Source organism: Castor canadensis, chromosome 17 (assembly GCF_047511655.1).
Source record: "Castor canadensis chromosome 17, mCasCan1.hap1v2, whole genome shotgun sequence".
NCBI classification, from domain to species: Eukaryota; Metazoa; Chordata; class Mammalia; order Rodentia; family Castoridae; genus Castor; species Castor canadensis.
Window position 1 is genome coordinate 58,944,217 of NC_133402.1, and position 12,916 is coordinate 58,957,132.

General features: G+C 38.8%; 1 protein-coding gene across 2 annotated transcripts; it reads right to left on the minus strand.

Annotated features, from left to right (window-relative positions):
• Positions 1–162: 162 nt before the first annotated feature.
• On the minus strand, positions 163–12,477 carry Dbr1 (debranching RNA lariats 1). 2 transcript variants are annotated; one of them, XM_074060290.1, is made up of 8 exons: positions 12,133–12,477; positions 11,504–11,628; positions 9,295–9,375; positions 8,671–8,756; positions 6,802–7,026; positions 4,326–4,406; positions 3,896–4,041; positions 163–2,983 (listed from the first exon to the last, which is right to left on the minus strand). In XM_074060290.1, exons 1-8 carry the CDS (start codon positions 12,327–12,329, stop codon positions 2,293–2,295), a joined length of 1,632 nt encoding a protein of 543 aa, XP_073916391.1. In that variant the 5' UTR covers positions 12,330–12,477; the 3' UTR covers positions 163–2,292. The 2 variants fall into 2 exon arrangements, with proteins under 2 accessions (XP_073916391.1, XP_073916392.1); XM_074060291.1 differs by lacking the exon at positions 12,133–12,477 and adding an exon at positions 11,920–12,123.
• Between the last annotated feature and the right edge of the window lie 439 nt (positions 12,478–12,916).

The window sequence follows — 12,916 nt, forward strand, 5'->3', positions numbered from 1 at the left end:
GGATGACTCTACATCTTGTTTGTTCAAGTAAACAACTACTGGTGAAGCACAAGCCAGAAAGCACAGACTAGTAAATAACTTCTTTAGGCAAATAAAATATTACCACCCACAAACTTATTTAATAAACTCGGAACACATGAACACACATGCATATGAAAACCATGAGAAAAACAATGCCGCTGAGTTTATTGAACACAGCAATGAATCATGCAACCTCCTCACTTGGATCGTGTAAAGCACCTAACCCGGACATGGCAGCACCTACCAGCCCATCCTCAGATCATCTGGTGCATGCATCACCCACTGTCAACAGACTCCTGACTGTTCTGTGGGGTTTCAACTCTGCACAGTCCCGATTGACACAACCCATCTGGACCCAGTAAGCCTGGAGCCAGTTCTGTGCTTTAATACCCCTGGCTGCAATAGCTCTGTGACAGGGTTCATTGTTAACCCTACCTAATCAGGGGCAGTGACACTCTTTGCATCTGTATCAGCTCTGCTCTTGCCTTCAGTAAGGCCCCTTTGAACCCATAGTCATTCTGTAATCCACATGTCATGGTGTGAAATATAATCTGTGATCTGCTAGCTAAATTAGCAATTAAGGTTGGAATAAAAGAACCTATGATTGCCAGTGACCCTGGCTATCAAATAAAATCAGTAGTACTTGGTGAATTAAAGTCAATGAAACTGACGGAGCTTGTGAATTTATTGTTATTCACTAAATTCTCACATTGTGGAAAGACACAAGCATGGTCATCTATGTTTCTAACATGATTTGCTCATGACAGTGAGTATCAGTGAATTCTGTTTTTCTAGGAATTTAACCATCTATTTGTCAAATTTATACCAATTCACATAGAATAATTATCTGAATAGTTTTCAGCATTCTTCCCTGTCATTTATTTTTTGTATTTCCATTTATTTTCTTTCTTGACTGGATAAGATAGAAGATTACTTTTTTTTTTCTTTTTTTAGAACATGTAATCATGAAGGTCTGCCTCAGTCCGGGTGCTGGGACTACAGGCACACAGCACCAGGGCCAGCTTCTTGTATTTGATTTATATCTAACTACTTTTACTTTTAAGAATTTCTAAGGGAATCTAAAATTCCCAAAGCATTTAGCATGTAATAAATTATATGTATTCCTTTTCCTGTTAAAATTTTTTTCCTGGGGGAAAAAACCCTAAATATCAGAATTTATGGAATTCATTTAAATCAGTGACTGGTAGAAATTCATAGCTTTACATATTGTATATGCATAAGGATAAACATGTTAAATACTTGACTAAAAAAAGGGAAAATGGAAGGGAATAAGGCAAAAGCCCCAAAATTTGAGACCTTTATCAAGTCAAATGCTGACAAGATGGAAGCCTATGCTACATTATTCTCACTTGGCTCCTGGATTTGGACTGCAGTGGAATAATGAGATCCTAGAACAACCTTTCGATCTATGACTCATGACCCAAAGTCCAAGGTGGCAATCTCCTTAGGTGTCCAAGGCATTTTAACCAGAGACAACACTGAGGTGTAGTTTTTCCATATGGTTTTCCAATGCACTGTGCAGCCCAAGGGGCAGCATTTGTGCACCTTGATCCTTGTTGGTAATTAATACTAAACTGCACTGTGCCAAAAGAAACCTGTATAGTCACTATAGTTACATAAAAATTGAAGCTACAGCTAAAATATAATATGCAAGGGTCAGTAAGGGTATTAATTTTTAGCAATTAAGTATAAGATTTTATGTTTAACCAATGTTTAGTATTTACAACAACTTATTTCCTGAAATTTTATGTATCATCTTCAATTTCAATTTCAATTTGACAGACATTATGAGCTGATCAGGGAAAAAAATTATGAAAAATTTAAATGAAAAGAACACATACATGATTATATACACAATGATTTAACTTTGTAACACAAAGCATAAATATGCCATTTTTTATACATCAAAAGTTTACAGTAACTCCTTGAAGGTAAAAATCCCTGTCTCATCCATCTTCATAGTCCCATTTTACAGAAGAGTGTTTGACACAAAGTACATGTGCAGTAAGTGCTGAAAATGCATTGAACTGAATGTGTCTTCAAAAACAAGGTAATCAATCAAATAATGTATGAAATTTTAATGCTTGTATCTGAAACGTACAAAAGCCGAAAGACAAATTGATATCCAAGTATAATTCTCTTATGTAGCTTCATTATTACAAAGTCAAGTCTTGAATCAAAAATCCAGCTTTAAAAATAGGTTCTCGAAAATTATGTATCCTCATATAATACTAAGGCAAGTAAACTGTCTTATGTTTCCTCCTCCTCCTCATTTTCTGCAGCATAGATGGCTTGATTCCTCCTCTTAATTTTCTTTCTCTGTTCAGGTTCATGTTCATTACTCAACCTCTTCAACGGCCCCTCAGTTAAGTCTTTCCCATCCCCTAATTCCACAACTTCACCAAGTTTTTCTTCTCTACCAACTGGTGAACTTGATATATCATCAGAAGACACAATCATGGAACCTGGCAAGATTCTGACATCAGAAAAGCTTGTTGAAAAGTCAGAAGCTTGATCGGAAGAAGGTTCTACAGACGGGGTATTCACGTCACTGTGCATACTTACAAGATTATCTTCCTCCTCCTCATCTAACATTATTTCATCTGGGTTAATAGAGGACAGGGCAGATGTGTCTGTGTTATACTCACTCTGGTCTTCTCCAGAGTCATTACTCTCCACATCATCCTCCTCTTCAGACTCACCACACAGGTGGTGTTCTTCCTTGGCCTTCTGAAGCCGGACATTAATGTCTGTGATGCCAAGTTGGGCACAAAATTCAGTAGTTTGAGGATTGATCCTATGAAGCAGCTGCACTTGTGCCTGTGGCTTGCTAGGGTCATAACAAGCAGCTGTTACACTGAAGTTATAAGGAACTTTGAGGTCATGATTCATTTGTTCCATTACTTCCTTCATGGCTTCTTCTGTTGCACTATAATCCCACCTATAAAAGTCAGATCCATCAGCTTTTACATTTTATCAGCCTCAAACAATAAATGATGAAACCTAACTATGAACTCCAGGTGAAAATGTAAGCATGAAAAATAAACCATCTGTCAAAAATTCCATATTGGTAAAATTACAGTTAACAAGGACCCCTTGGGGTAGCTCACACCACAAAACAAGTATCATCACTTTAATGTGTGAAGCAAATCTTCAGCATATTATAGGTTTATGCACACATATTCATTCAAACTTATTTGGGTCAATGCTTGACAGACCGTTTTCTTGCCTCCCTTGAACGGAAAACCTGTATTTTCTTGACAGTAACAGTCAATCCTCACTTGTTCTGAAACTTAACCAGTAATAACTTCTTTGATTAAAAGCAAGGGTAGGAAGCTGGGTGCCAGTGGCTTGTGCCTATAATCTTAGCTACATGGAAGGCTGAGATTGGGAGGATCAAGGTTTGAGGCTAGCCCAGGCAAATAGTTCAAGAGATCCTATCTCCAAAATAGCCAGAGCAAAATGGACTGGAGGCGTGGCTCAAGCAGTTGAGCACCTGCTTGCAAGTGTGAAGCCAAGTTCAAACCCACCAAAAAAACCAAAACAAAGGCATTGTCACATGGCCAGTGCCCACTGAGGGTGGGGTCTGCACCCACCCAGTTACCCAGCAGCCCCTAGTTGGAGATGCCAGGCAATTATGACTGACAGGGTTATGTCAGGTCACTGAGCAGGCACTTGTAAGGAGTTTGCCAAATGCCCATATCCCAGGAAATAAGTCACCTTGCCCCCTCCTCCTTTCTATACAGCAAACAAACTCCTTGGGAACACCAAAACTAAATAAAACAAACGAAGGTGAGAGAGACCAAATTGTACATGCAATGGAGAAGGCAAGTCCTAAAGAAGTCAGACTTACCTTGTATGCAGGCCATTATTTTCAGGCATGTTCCATAGGCTCCCAGTGACATTAATAAGGTCATTAGTAGCCTGGAGAACAGCAAGCCATTCGATGTCATACTCCAAGTAATCAGGAGCACCGGGATCATGTTGTATTTCTAATACCTATGAAAGAAATTACAATTTTGGGTAATACATGTATTTTCAATAGTCTACACATTTTATTATAACTTAAGATAATTAAAAAGGAATTTAAACCTAACTTAAGTAATTTAACCTTAAATTAACTTAATTTTAAAACATTAACGTAGCTTAAATATCCCCAAAGAATTCTCAGAACACATAAATTACAAAGAGCATAAATAAATTCTGAAAGGAAAATTAAAAATACTTCTTTAATCACTGGAAGAATAAAACCATATTGCAAAATTATTTTGCTCTCTTTTTACCTGAAGAAAGTCTCTATGTGGTAAGCATTTGTCCAAGGCTAAAAATCTGGTTGCTTTGGCTGTCTGTCCTGTATCCGTGTCCTAGGCAATATGAATGATGAGTTAAGAAATAATGTTAAGATATCACAGGTAAGGCATGCACTGAATAGGACAGGAATGACCTTTATCACATACACTCCTAAGTTATGTGTCAAAAGAATGACTTGCTTTTTAAAAAAGTAATTTATATTCACTTATGCCAACAGTAAGCCAGGCACTTAACCTCTCTGGGCTTCAATTTCCTTCCAAAGTTCAAAGCAAAAACTGTTAATGATGATGTTGAATGAAAGCATAGAACACATAAATCAAAGAGTATAATACAAGTGTAAAAGATAACTGAAGAGCCTGAAGTAAATCGGCACAACTAAACTATACAATTTTTAGAAGAAATGATAGAAGAAAATCTTTGTAACCTTGGGTCAGGCAAAGGTTTATTAGATACAACACCAAAAGAAGACAATGAAAAAATAACAGGTGCAAAAAAGTAAATGTGATATACCCATAAAATACTAAGCACTAAAAACAAATGAAATATGGACACATGGACCAATAGAGATGATCTAAAACTGAGTGGTGTGGACTGGGGCATGCCTCAAGCAGTAGAGAGCTTGCCCAGCAAGCACAAGGCACTAAAAAAAACAAAAAAACACCAACAAAAAGACTGGATTACATATATTTGCACAACTCTGAAAATTTACTTAAAATCACTGAATTATACATTTGAAATGTGTTAATTTTCTGATATGTAAATTATACCACAATAAACCTATTTTTTTCAGAAGTAAATGACAAAAAATAGGCAGAAACCACAAACATGAAGTCATACCAGAAATAGCACAAAAGTGACACACTGAAAATAGTCATACTGTTGTGTGTAGGAAAATAAAATAAGACAAAGAAGCAAGTAAGGTATGTCCAGCCGAGGACCAAGCGTCAATGTGTGCTGGGGAAGTGCTAAGAAAGGTGGGAGGCACAGAGATCATGGGTAGATCTTGGCAGCAAACCACTTCTGAGAAAAGTGACCTTTGGTGCAGGTGAAAGGGCTCAAACAATGCACTGGCAAAGTCAGAGGTTGAGAAGCCAGCAAAAAGGGACCATGCAGATGCACGTCCCTGAGGCTGACAACAGGAGATGGCACTGGGAGAACGCAGCAATGAGAGGCTTGGAAAAAATCCAAGTGCCCTAACTTCTCGATGTGGAAAAGGTGACTGATGCATACAGCTGCCTTAGACTTAGACTGATGCATACAGGTGCGGCATAGCCCAAAGGAAAGTAAAGGAGTAACCTCTGCCCTTCTCCCAGTGAAACTCAGGAGAAGACTAAGTCCAGAATAGAAAGAGCCTCAGGAATATTTTCAGACAAAACTTTCAGGATTATTGTTAAAGTGTACCTCTAACACAAAAAAGTGTTTGGTCAAGTAACTCTCAATGAGATGTGTAACATCACATTCCACACTTGAGAAAGGTGAGAAAGGCAGTGCCCATTAGTGCATTAAAGACTCTTGGGAATTCTATAGAAGACTGTGAGAAGAAATTGTCATCTGTTAACCCAGCATTTTCTAAATGTTTTTCCTATGGAATACTTCATGGGAAAGAGATTCAACCAGAATCAGAGGTGAAAGGAAGAAGAGAATATTTCCATAACGACCTCATTCTAAGTGTATTGTATATTTATTCTCTATTTTTCATCAAGGACCTCATCTCTGTATTTACCCAAAGAAAACTCCAGGAGTCATCCTAGATTTCCTCCTCCCTCAGTCACCAAATCTTGTTCATTCTGCTTCCAAAATCTCTCTAGAGCCTGCTTCATTCTCTACATTCTTTCTGTCTCAGGTCAGAACCCTGTCTTCTGCTACAATAGCCTCCTGGTTCTCCCACTTCACATCACTCCAATCTACAAACAAACTACTGCCAAACTAATCTTTCTAAAATGACCTTCTGCTTTCAACACTCCCAACTTTCCTCATCACCTTCTGGTTAAAACCCAAACTCCAGAGCCTGGCCCAGAAGGCAGTTCTGACTTTGTTCTTGCCTCCCCTACCCCACTGCCTCTGCCACAGGACTAGCTGTAGTTCTCCAAACCATGCTCTCACAGACCTCTAGCCTTTGCACACATCACAGAGTCTATTTCTTCCTGGCCCTTCAAGACTCAGCTGAGCCATCAATTCCTTTGGAAACATTCTTTCCCTCTTTGTTTCTGCCTCATCCCCATCCCCATCCCACCAGATGCTCCCACAGCATCTTAACATTTTTCTACCAAACTCACACTGTTGGTAATTGCTTGTTGTCTTTTCCCCACACCAGGTATTGTGTTACTCATAAGAGGTAAAGTTATTTTTCCTTTCTTTCTGTAGCTTTACAACCGTGCCAACAGTGCATAGTTCACAGATGTTCAGTAAGTGTTTGCTAAAGTAAAGAATAAATTTTTTGTTTTCTACCTGATGCTGCATCAAGGCTGCAAATTTCACATGCAGGTGTGCAGAAAACCAGTAAGTAGGCTTTAAGTGCTCTAAAAGCTCCGAGGCAGCAGGACTTCCTAACGTGTTATTCTCCACTTCTTGTCGGAAAAAAGATTTGGTCTTAAGGAGCTGCTTCTTATTTCCATAGTGATATATACTTCTTGGCCAATCATGAGATAAGAATATATCTATAGGCTGCTTCAGCTTTAAAAACAGAAAAAGAACAAAAAGAAAAACTCTTAAAAATGGATTAACCAAAAACAATGCTGTCCCTTCCCTCCACCACCACACAAAAACTCACGAAGACATCCTGACTTCTGTGTAACTCATTCTAAGGACGATTTGAGGCAGTCATAGAAGTACTAGGCTACTCATTCATCTAGACAGAGAAGTGGCTTTTCCTCTGCTTCAGAAATCATCCTACTTTCTGCGGCAAAGCGGGGCAGCAGAGACACACTTTGATTAGACTGCCGAGGTCTGTAACCATAGTTCTTTCCCTCTTGATAAATTACTATTTTGAAGTTTCCAAAACTCCAGATTTCAAGAGATCTCCAACACAACTGATACAGTAAACTTAAAGATTTATCAGAAAAAGTAATTAGGGGAAGTGGGGATACAGCTCAATGGTAGAGTGCTTGCATAGCTTGCATGTTGCTCTGGGGTTATCCCCAGGACAACCAAAAGAACACTTTTTTTTTTTTTTAATATATTCACATAGTAACAACTTAAATTTCTCCCTTTACTACATATGTAATATTCAAAGTGGCTGGTGTCTTGGTAGGGAGAACACAAAGTATACTCTGTACTTATTCCTCAGCACCATCAAGTAATCTGAAACAAATACTTGGAAAACCACATTAAAACTATTAAGATAACTGTTTGAGATACAACAAAATGTAAGGCAAAGATGAAAAACTAGAAAGGGCAATAACAGGCGCAAGGGAATTTCAGAGCAAGGTGACAACTCTAAATTAGAAAAGGCATGGCTACAAAGCAGTATCTACACTGGATCTAAAGGACTGGCAAGATTTAGACAGCAAAAGGGAAAAACACCAAGGGCACTGTATGAGCAGGACATAAAGGCCTCTGTGCATTCTCTGCCCCTGCAGAGGCTCTAGGAACGAAGCACAGAGTATGAGTACAGTTAGGCAGTAATTTAGTACACTATGCTACTTAGGGGGTCCTGGGCAGGCCACTTACCTGTCTGAGCCTCGATTTATCCTCCAAGTAAGGAAGGCAAAGTAAAATCTACCTCACAGGAGTTGAGTGGATATGACACGAAGTATGTGTGTGACAGCTGCTCAACCCAGTATCAGACATGCAGTAGGTTCTCAAACAAAAACCTAGTTTCACCTATTCTCTATTTAAGCCAGTGCTTCAATGACATCTTCACCATTTTCCCATACCCCCATCATCTTCCCCAGTGCTTATTTTCTGTTTATTACCATTATTTACTTACCAACAGCTAAATTTTGTTTTAAGACAGGGTCTTGCTATGTAGCCTAGCTGGCCTTGAACTAGAGATCCTCCTACTGTGCCTGGCTAAAATATTTACTTTGATATTTTCTTTGAAATATCACTTTATTTCAATATATATTCTTTACCCTTACCCTAAGTATAGTATTTGATATTGTGAATTAAATGTTTTACAATTACCCAGTAAAACAAATTTTTAACCATTAAAAAATAAAAATTTGTTCATCTGTGAACCTCCTAAAAACAATTCAAAATCCGACTTTTAGAAATACTGAATTGCTATTCTCAAAAGTATCAGAGCAATATGATCAAAATACATTTGGTATAAAATTAAATTTTTTTCAAGATTGCTGTAATGTACTTTTTACATACCTGTTTTAACTTATAGACTTCGATATTTCTCACATGATATATACTCCTTATTGTAGATGAATTATAAGGAGGGCACTCAAAATGACCTTAAATTGAAGAGAAATAAGCTTTATTACCAACTGTCTTTTCAAGAGTGGTTACAATTTGTACTAGAACATGCAATGTAGCAAACAGCACATCTTCGTATGCTCTGCCAACAATTTAAAATCACGGAAAGCAAGGGCAGAAACAGACTTGTGATGTGACAGTTATAGTGAGAATATAAATTTCAGATGCCAACTTAATTTATGAAATTTGTGAAATCAGTATGAATCTAACCTATTCCTTTAACTTTAAAACTCAAGGCATAATTCATTTAGATACAATAGACTGAATAAGTACATTGTGGTATACAGCTGCAATGAAATGGTACTCACAAATGAACAGATTAGAGTTACATATATCAACGTGGATTTTAAAAACATGTTAAAAAAGCAAGTTACAGAAAGATACAAGCAATGAGATACTTATACAAAGCTTAAAACATGCTATGTAATAGCTTAAAACTCTTGTATATGTTATGCTTATCTACTCTGGGGCACGCAAATTCTAAGATTTAATATTAATTCTCCAAAACAACAATACCTTTTCGATAGTCATGAGATTTAAAGATGCCAGAGATGCCACCAATTCTTACTCCTCGGTATTTTACCACACCAGCCAAACCTGAAAATTATGAAGGTAAATAAAAATTACTATCGATAAAAGCAATTCCTTTACTAAGAGAACAAACTATTTAAAGACCTGGAATTTTATGCAGTCCTAAAATTATTTGAAAATAAGTACATGATAAAGCTACTCTTTTTATAAGTTAATGTGTCAACAATATACAAAGTAAGACTAGGAAGAGGAGGCCTGGAACAGATCAGCCAAAACACTAAGTGGATTCTGGGAGAGATAAGTGAGATAGGACATTAAAGGGAAATAAGTCATAATTTGGTACCTAACTAAATAGGGGGAAAGGTGGTGGGTGGGAGAGATGGAGGAAAATGTCCTATGGTAGATTTACACATTATTAATCTTCAAGTCAATCAGTATAATGTATGAAAAACCTATAATTTCTACATTTCTGATTGATTACCTTCTGACAATATCACTATTTTACACTATTGCAGTTGTCAAAAGATGATCAATCAGTAACGAAGTAGAAAAACAAAATTTCTGAAGTTATGATTTCATCATTGGAAAAACTACTGTAGAAAAAAATATACATTTAAATAGAGATGAAAGGACTATACAGTTTCAAGGAACTAAAACTGAAACAAATCTAATCAAGTCTGTTAATCTAAAGGCAGATTACAGGAAACACAGAGGATAAATGGAACATTTTAAACACTACCACGGACAATTCAATGAGCTAAATCCAAAATGCAGGGAATGCTACAGGACAAACCTCTGATTAGCTACAACAAATAAATGGCATGAAAAAAGGGAGGAAGAGAGGAGAGTCCATTATAGTCTAAGAGACTTTCAGAGACATGAAAACCAAATGAAATGGGTAGACCTTGTTTGGGTCCTAGTTGAACAAACCAACTGTAAAGCAAGTATCACTGGAATACACAGGGAAATTTGAGCATGAACAAGGCAAGAGATAATAAGGAATTACTATTATTTCAACTAGGTACAATAATGGAACTAGCTGTGGGATTTTTAAAAATCCTTCTTACTCAAAACCTATGTACTTACATATGTACAGATGAACTAATCTAATGTTTGGGATTTGCTTTAAGATACTCCAGTCACCTCCACAAAAAAGTTAGAGGGATGTGGGTTGAAAACAAGCTAGCAGAATGGTAACAAAAGACCAAAAATCGTATGTTCTCCCTCATATGTGGACATTAGATCAAGGGCAAATACAACAAGGGGATTGGACTATGAGCACATGATAAAAGCGAGAGCACACAAGGGAGGGGTGAGGATAGGTAAGACACCTAAAAAACTAGCTAGCATTTGTTGCCCTTAATGCAGAACTAAAGCAGATACCTTAAAGCAACTGAGGCCAATAGGAAAAGGGGACCAGGAACTAGAGAAAAGGTTAGATCAAAAAGAATTAACCTAGAAGGTAACACCCACGCACAGGAAATCAATGTGAGTCAATGCCCTGTATAGCTATCCTTATCTCAACCAGCAAAACCCCTTGTTCCTTCCTATTAATACTTATACTCTCTCTACAACAAAATTAGAGATAAGGGCAAAATAGTTTCTGCTGGGTATTGAGGGGGGGAGCGGGAGGGGGTGGAGTGGGTGGTAAGGGAGGGGGTGGGGGCAGGGGGGAGAAATGAACCAAGCCTTGTATGCACATATGAATAATAAAAGAAAAATGAAAAAAAAAAAAAGAAAAAAAAATTTTTTAAGGTGATGAACAAGTACAGAAATTCATTATACTACTCTACACTTTTGTGTATGTTTAATAATTTACATTATAAAAAGTTTAAGGCTACTTTTAATCCAATCAGAAGAGTAAGGTCTCTGCAGTCATACTAATGTTTAAAACTCTAGATGAAATAAGGACATATTTTAACGATTAGCCACTTAACTATTTCAATTAAACTGTCATGATTAACTATTTAAATTAATGGCATTCCCAAAACATCCTACATCTCAAGGTGCTGCCCAACTAATGCAAAATCCTGACAGCCTCCTCCATCCCTTCAAATAAAAAAAATTATACATAAAGGCTGGGACATGGCTCAAACAGTACCTCTTGCAAGGCCTCTACCTTGCAAGCATGAAGCAGGAGGTCCTGAGTTCAAAACCACAGTATGACAAAAAAAAATTATACACAAACACAAACCTAAGTAATAAATGTTTGGTGCCACCCAGCCACCATAGGGTAACTCTTGCAAATGATTTGAGGCTTCATGGTTTCCCCCAACGAAGATTGTGAGAACTGGAGCCTTTTTCTCTCCAGAGTAATACCTAGAACATAAGGACAAAGTTGTCAGTTACCAAACTGGGCATAGCAGAAAAGCAAAATAAAGTCCGAAGGCAAAAGCAGAGCTCATTTAAAAAAAAAAAAAAAAAAAAAAAAAGATCCCCAGGGTCCATCTGTGTCCTTAAGAATGAAATCTTGAATTTCAAGGCAGCGTGCCTCACTGAGGTCAAGAACTTTGTGGATTTCTTAGCTATTAACTTCAGCTTCTGGACCCGGAACTAGCAAACAGCAGGCGTCCAGTAAAAACTCCTGGATCATTAAACGAACTTACTCACCCTAGAGTCCCATCGTGCAAGGTAGGCATCTAAACCTGTCAACGTCTTCCTCCGGGCTCCTCCTTCTCGCCCCCCAGGCACGATGCCCATGAAAGAGCAGACCCGTGAGTATACAAAGGGCGAAGTGCCAGGTGCTGGAGACGCAGGGTGGACGCGGATGGGAGCCTGGAGGGGCAGCAGGGAGTCGAACCCAGCCCCGGCCGCCCCCCTCACCTGTAGAAGGTCTGCATGTGGCGGTACTTGGGCGGCACGGCCATGCAGCGCAGGTCGGCCTCGTTGCGCACAGCCTGGAAGTCGCCGCAGCACAGAAGGAGGTCCACGGGCCCCGGGCCGCGCCGCTCCGCCACCGCCAGCGTCTCGTAGATCTTGTCCAGCTCGCCGTGACAACAGCCGGCCACGGCCACCCGCATCCTGTCGGCCCCAGGCGCCTGGCGCCGCCCGCAACGCCTTAGACTACTTGCAGCCCAAAAGCGACTTCCAGGAACAGAGTTGCCTCGGTTCCCGCCAACATTAACCGAGGTGCTGGCGCCGCGCTCGGATTCCCGGAGGAAACTTCCGGTTTCCAAATCTCGCGAGAGTGAAGCCGGGAAGGGCACCGCCTACTCCAGGACGCTTAGGCACTTTCAGCTTGACCTGGGCGTCATGTACCATCACCACTGGTGCTTGTGTCCTGGCAGTCTGACGGATGGTAAAACTTCAAACCACATGAGTAAATGAAATCTCCAGAAACAGAAGTTTACCTTGGTGAAATTACACCAAGGTAAACAAGTGAGCAAGAGCGATTGGCGAATTCCCTTGGACTGACGTCTTTCCCTGCAAAGACAATTAATTACCTGAGAGTAAATCCCGAAAAGATTTTTCTAAAGACACTCACAAATAACATATTTTTTAAATGCAGCTTAAAAATTTAATGATGATTTTTAAACTACACCCCTATGACTTTCTAAAAATACTATTTTTAAGGGACCTTAGTACTCTAAATTTTCCTAAGAAATAT

Coding starts and splice junctions, on each gene's coding strand:
- Dbr1 (XM_074060290.1), bottom strand. CDS start 12,329: ATGCGGGTGGCCGTGGCCGGCTGTTGTCACGGCGAGCTGGACAAGATC. Junction 11,629..12,132: donor CACATGCAGACCTTCTACAG/GTGAGGGGGGCG, acceptor CTTATGTTCTAG/GTATTACTCTGGAGAGAAAA. Junction 7,027..8,670: donor AAGTCTATAAGTTAAAACAG/GTATGTAAAAAG, acceptor CTGTTTTTAAAG/CTGAAGCAGCCTATAGATAT.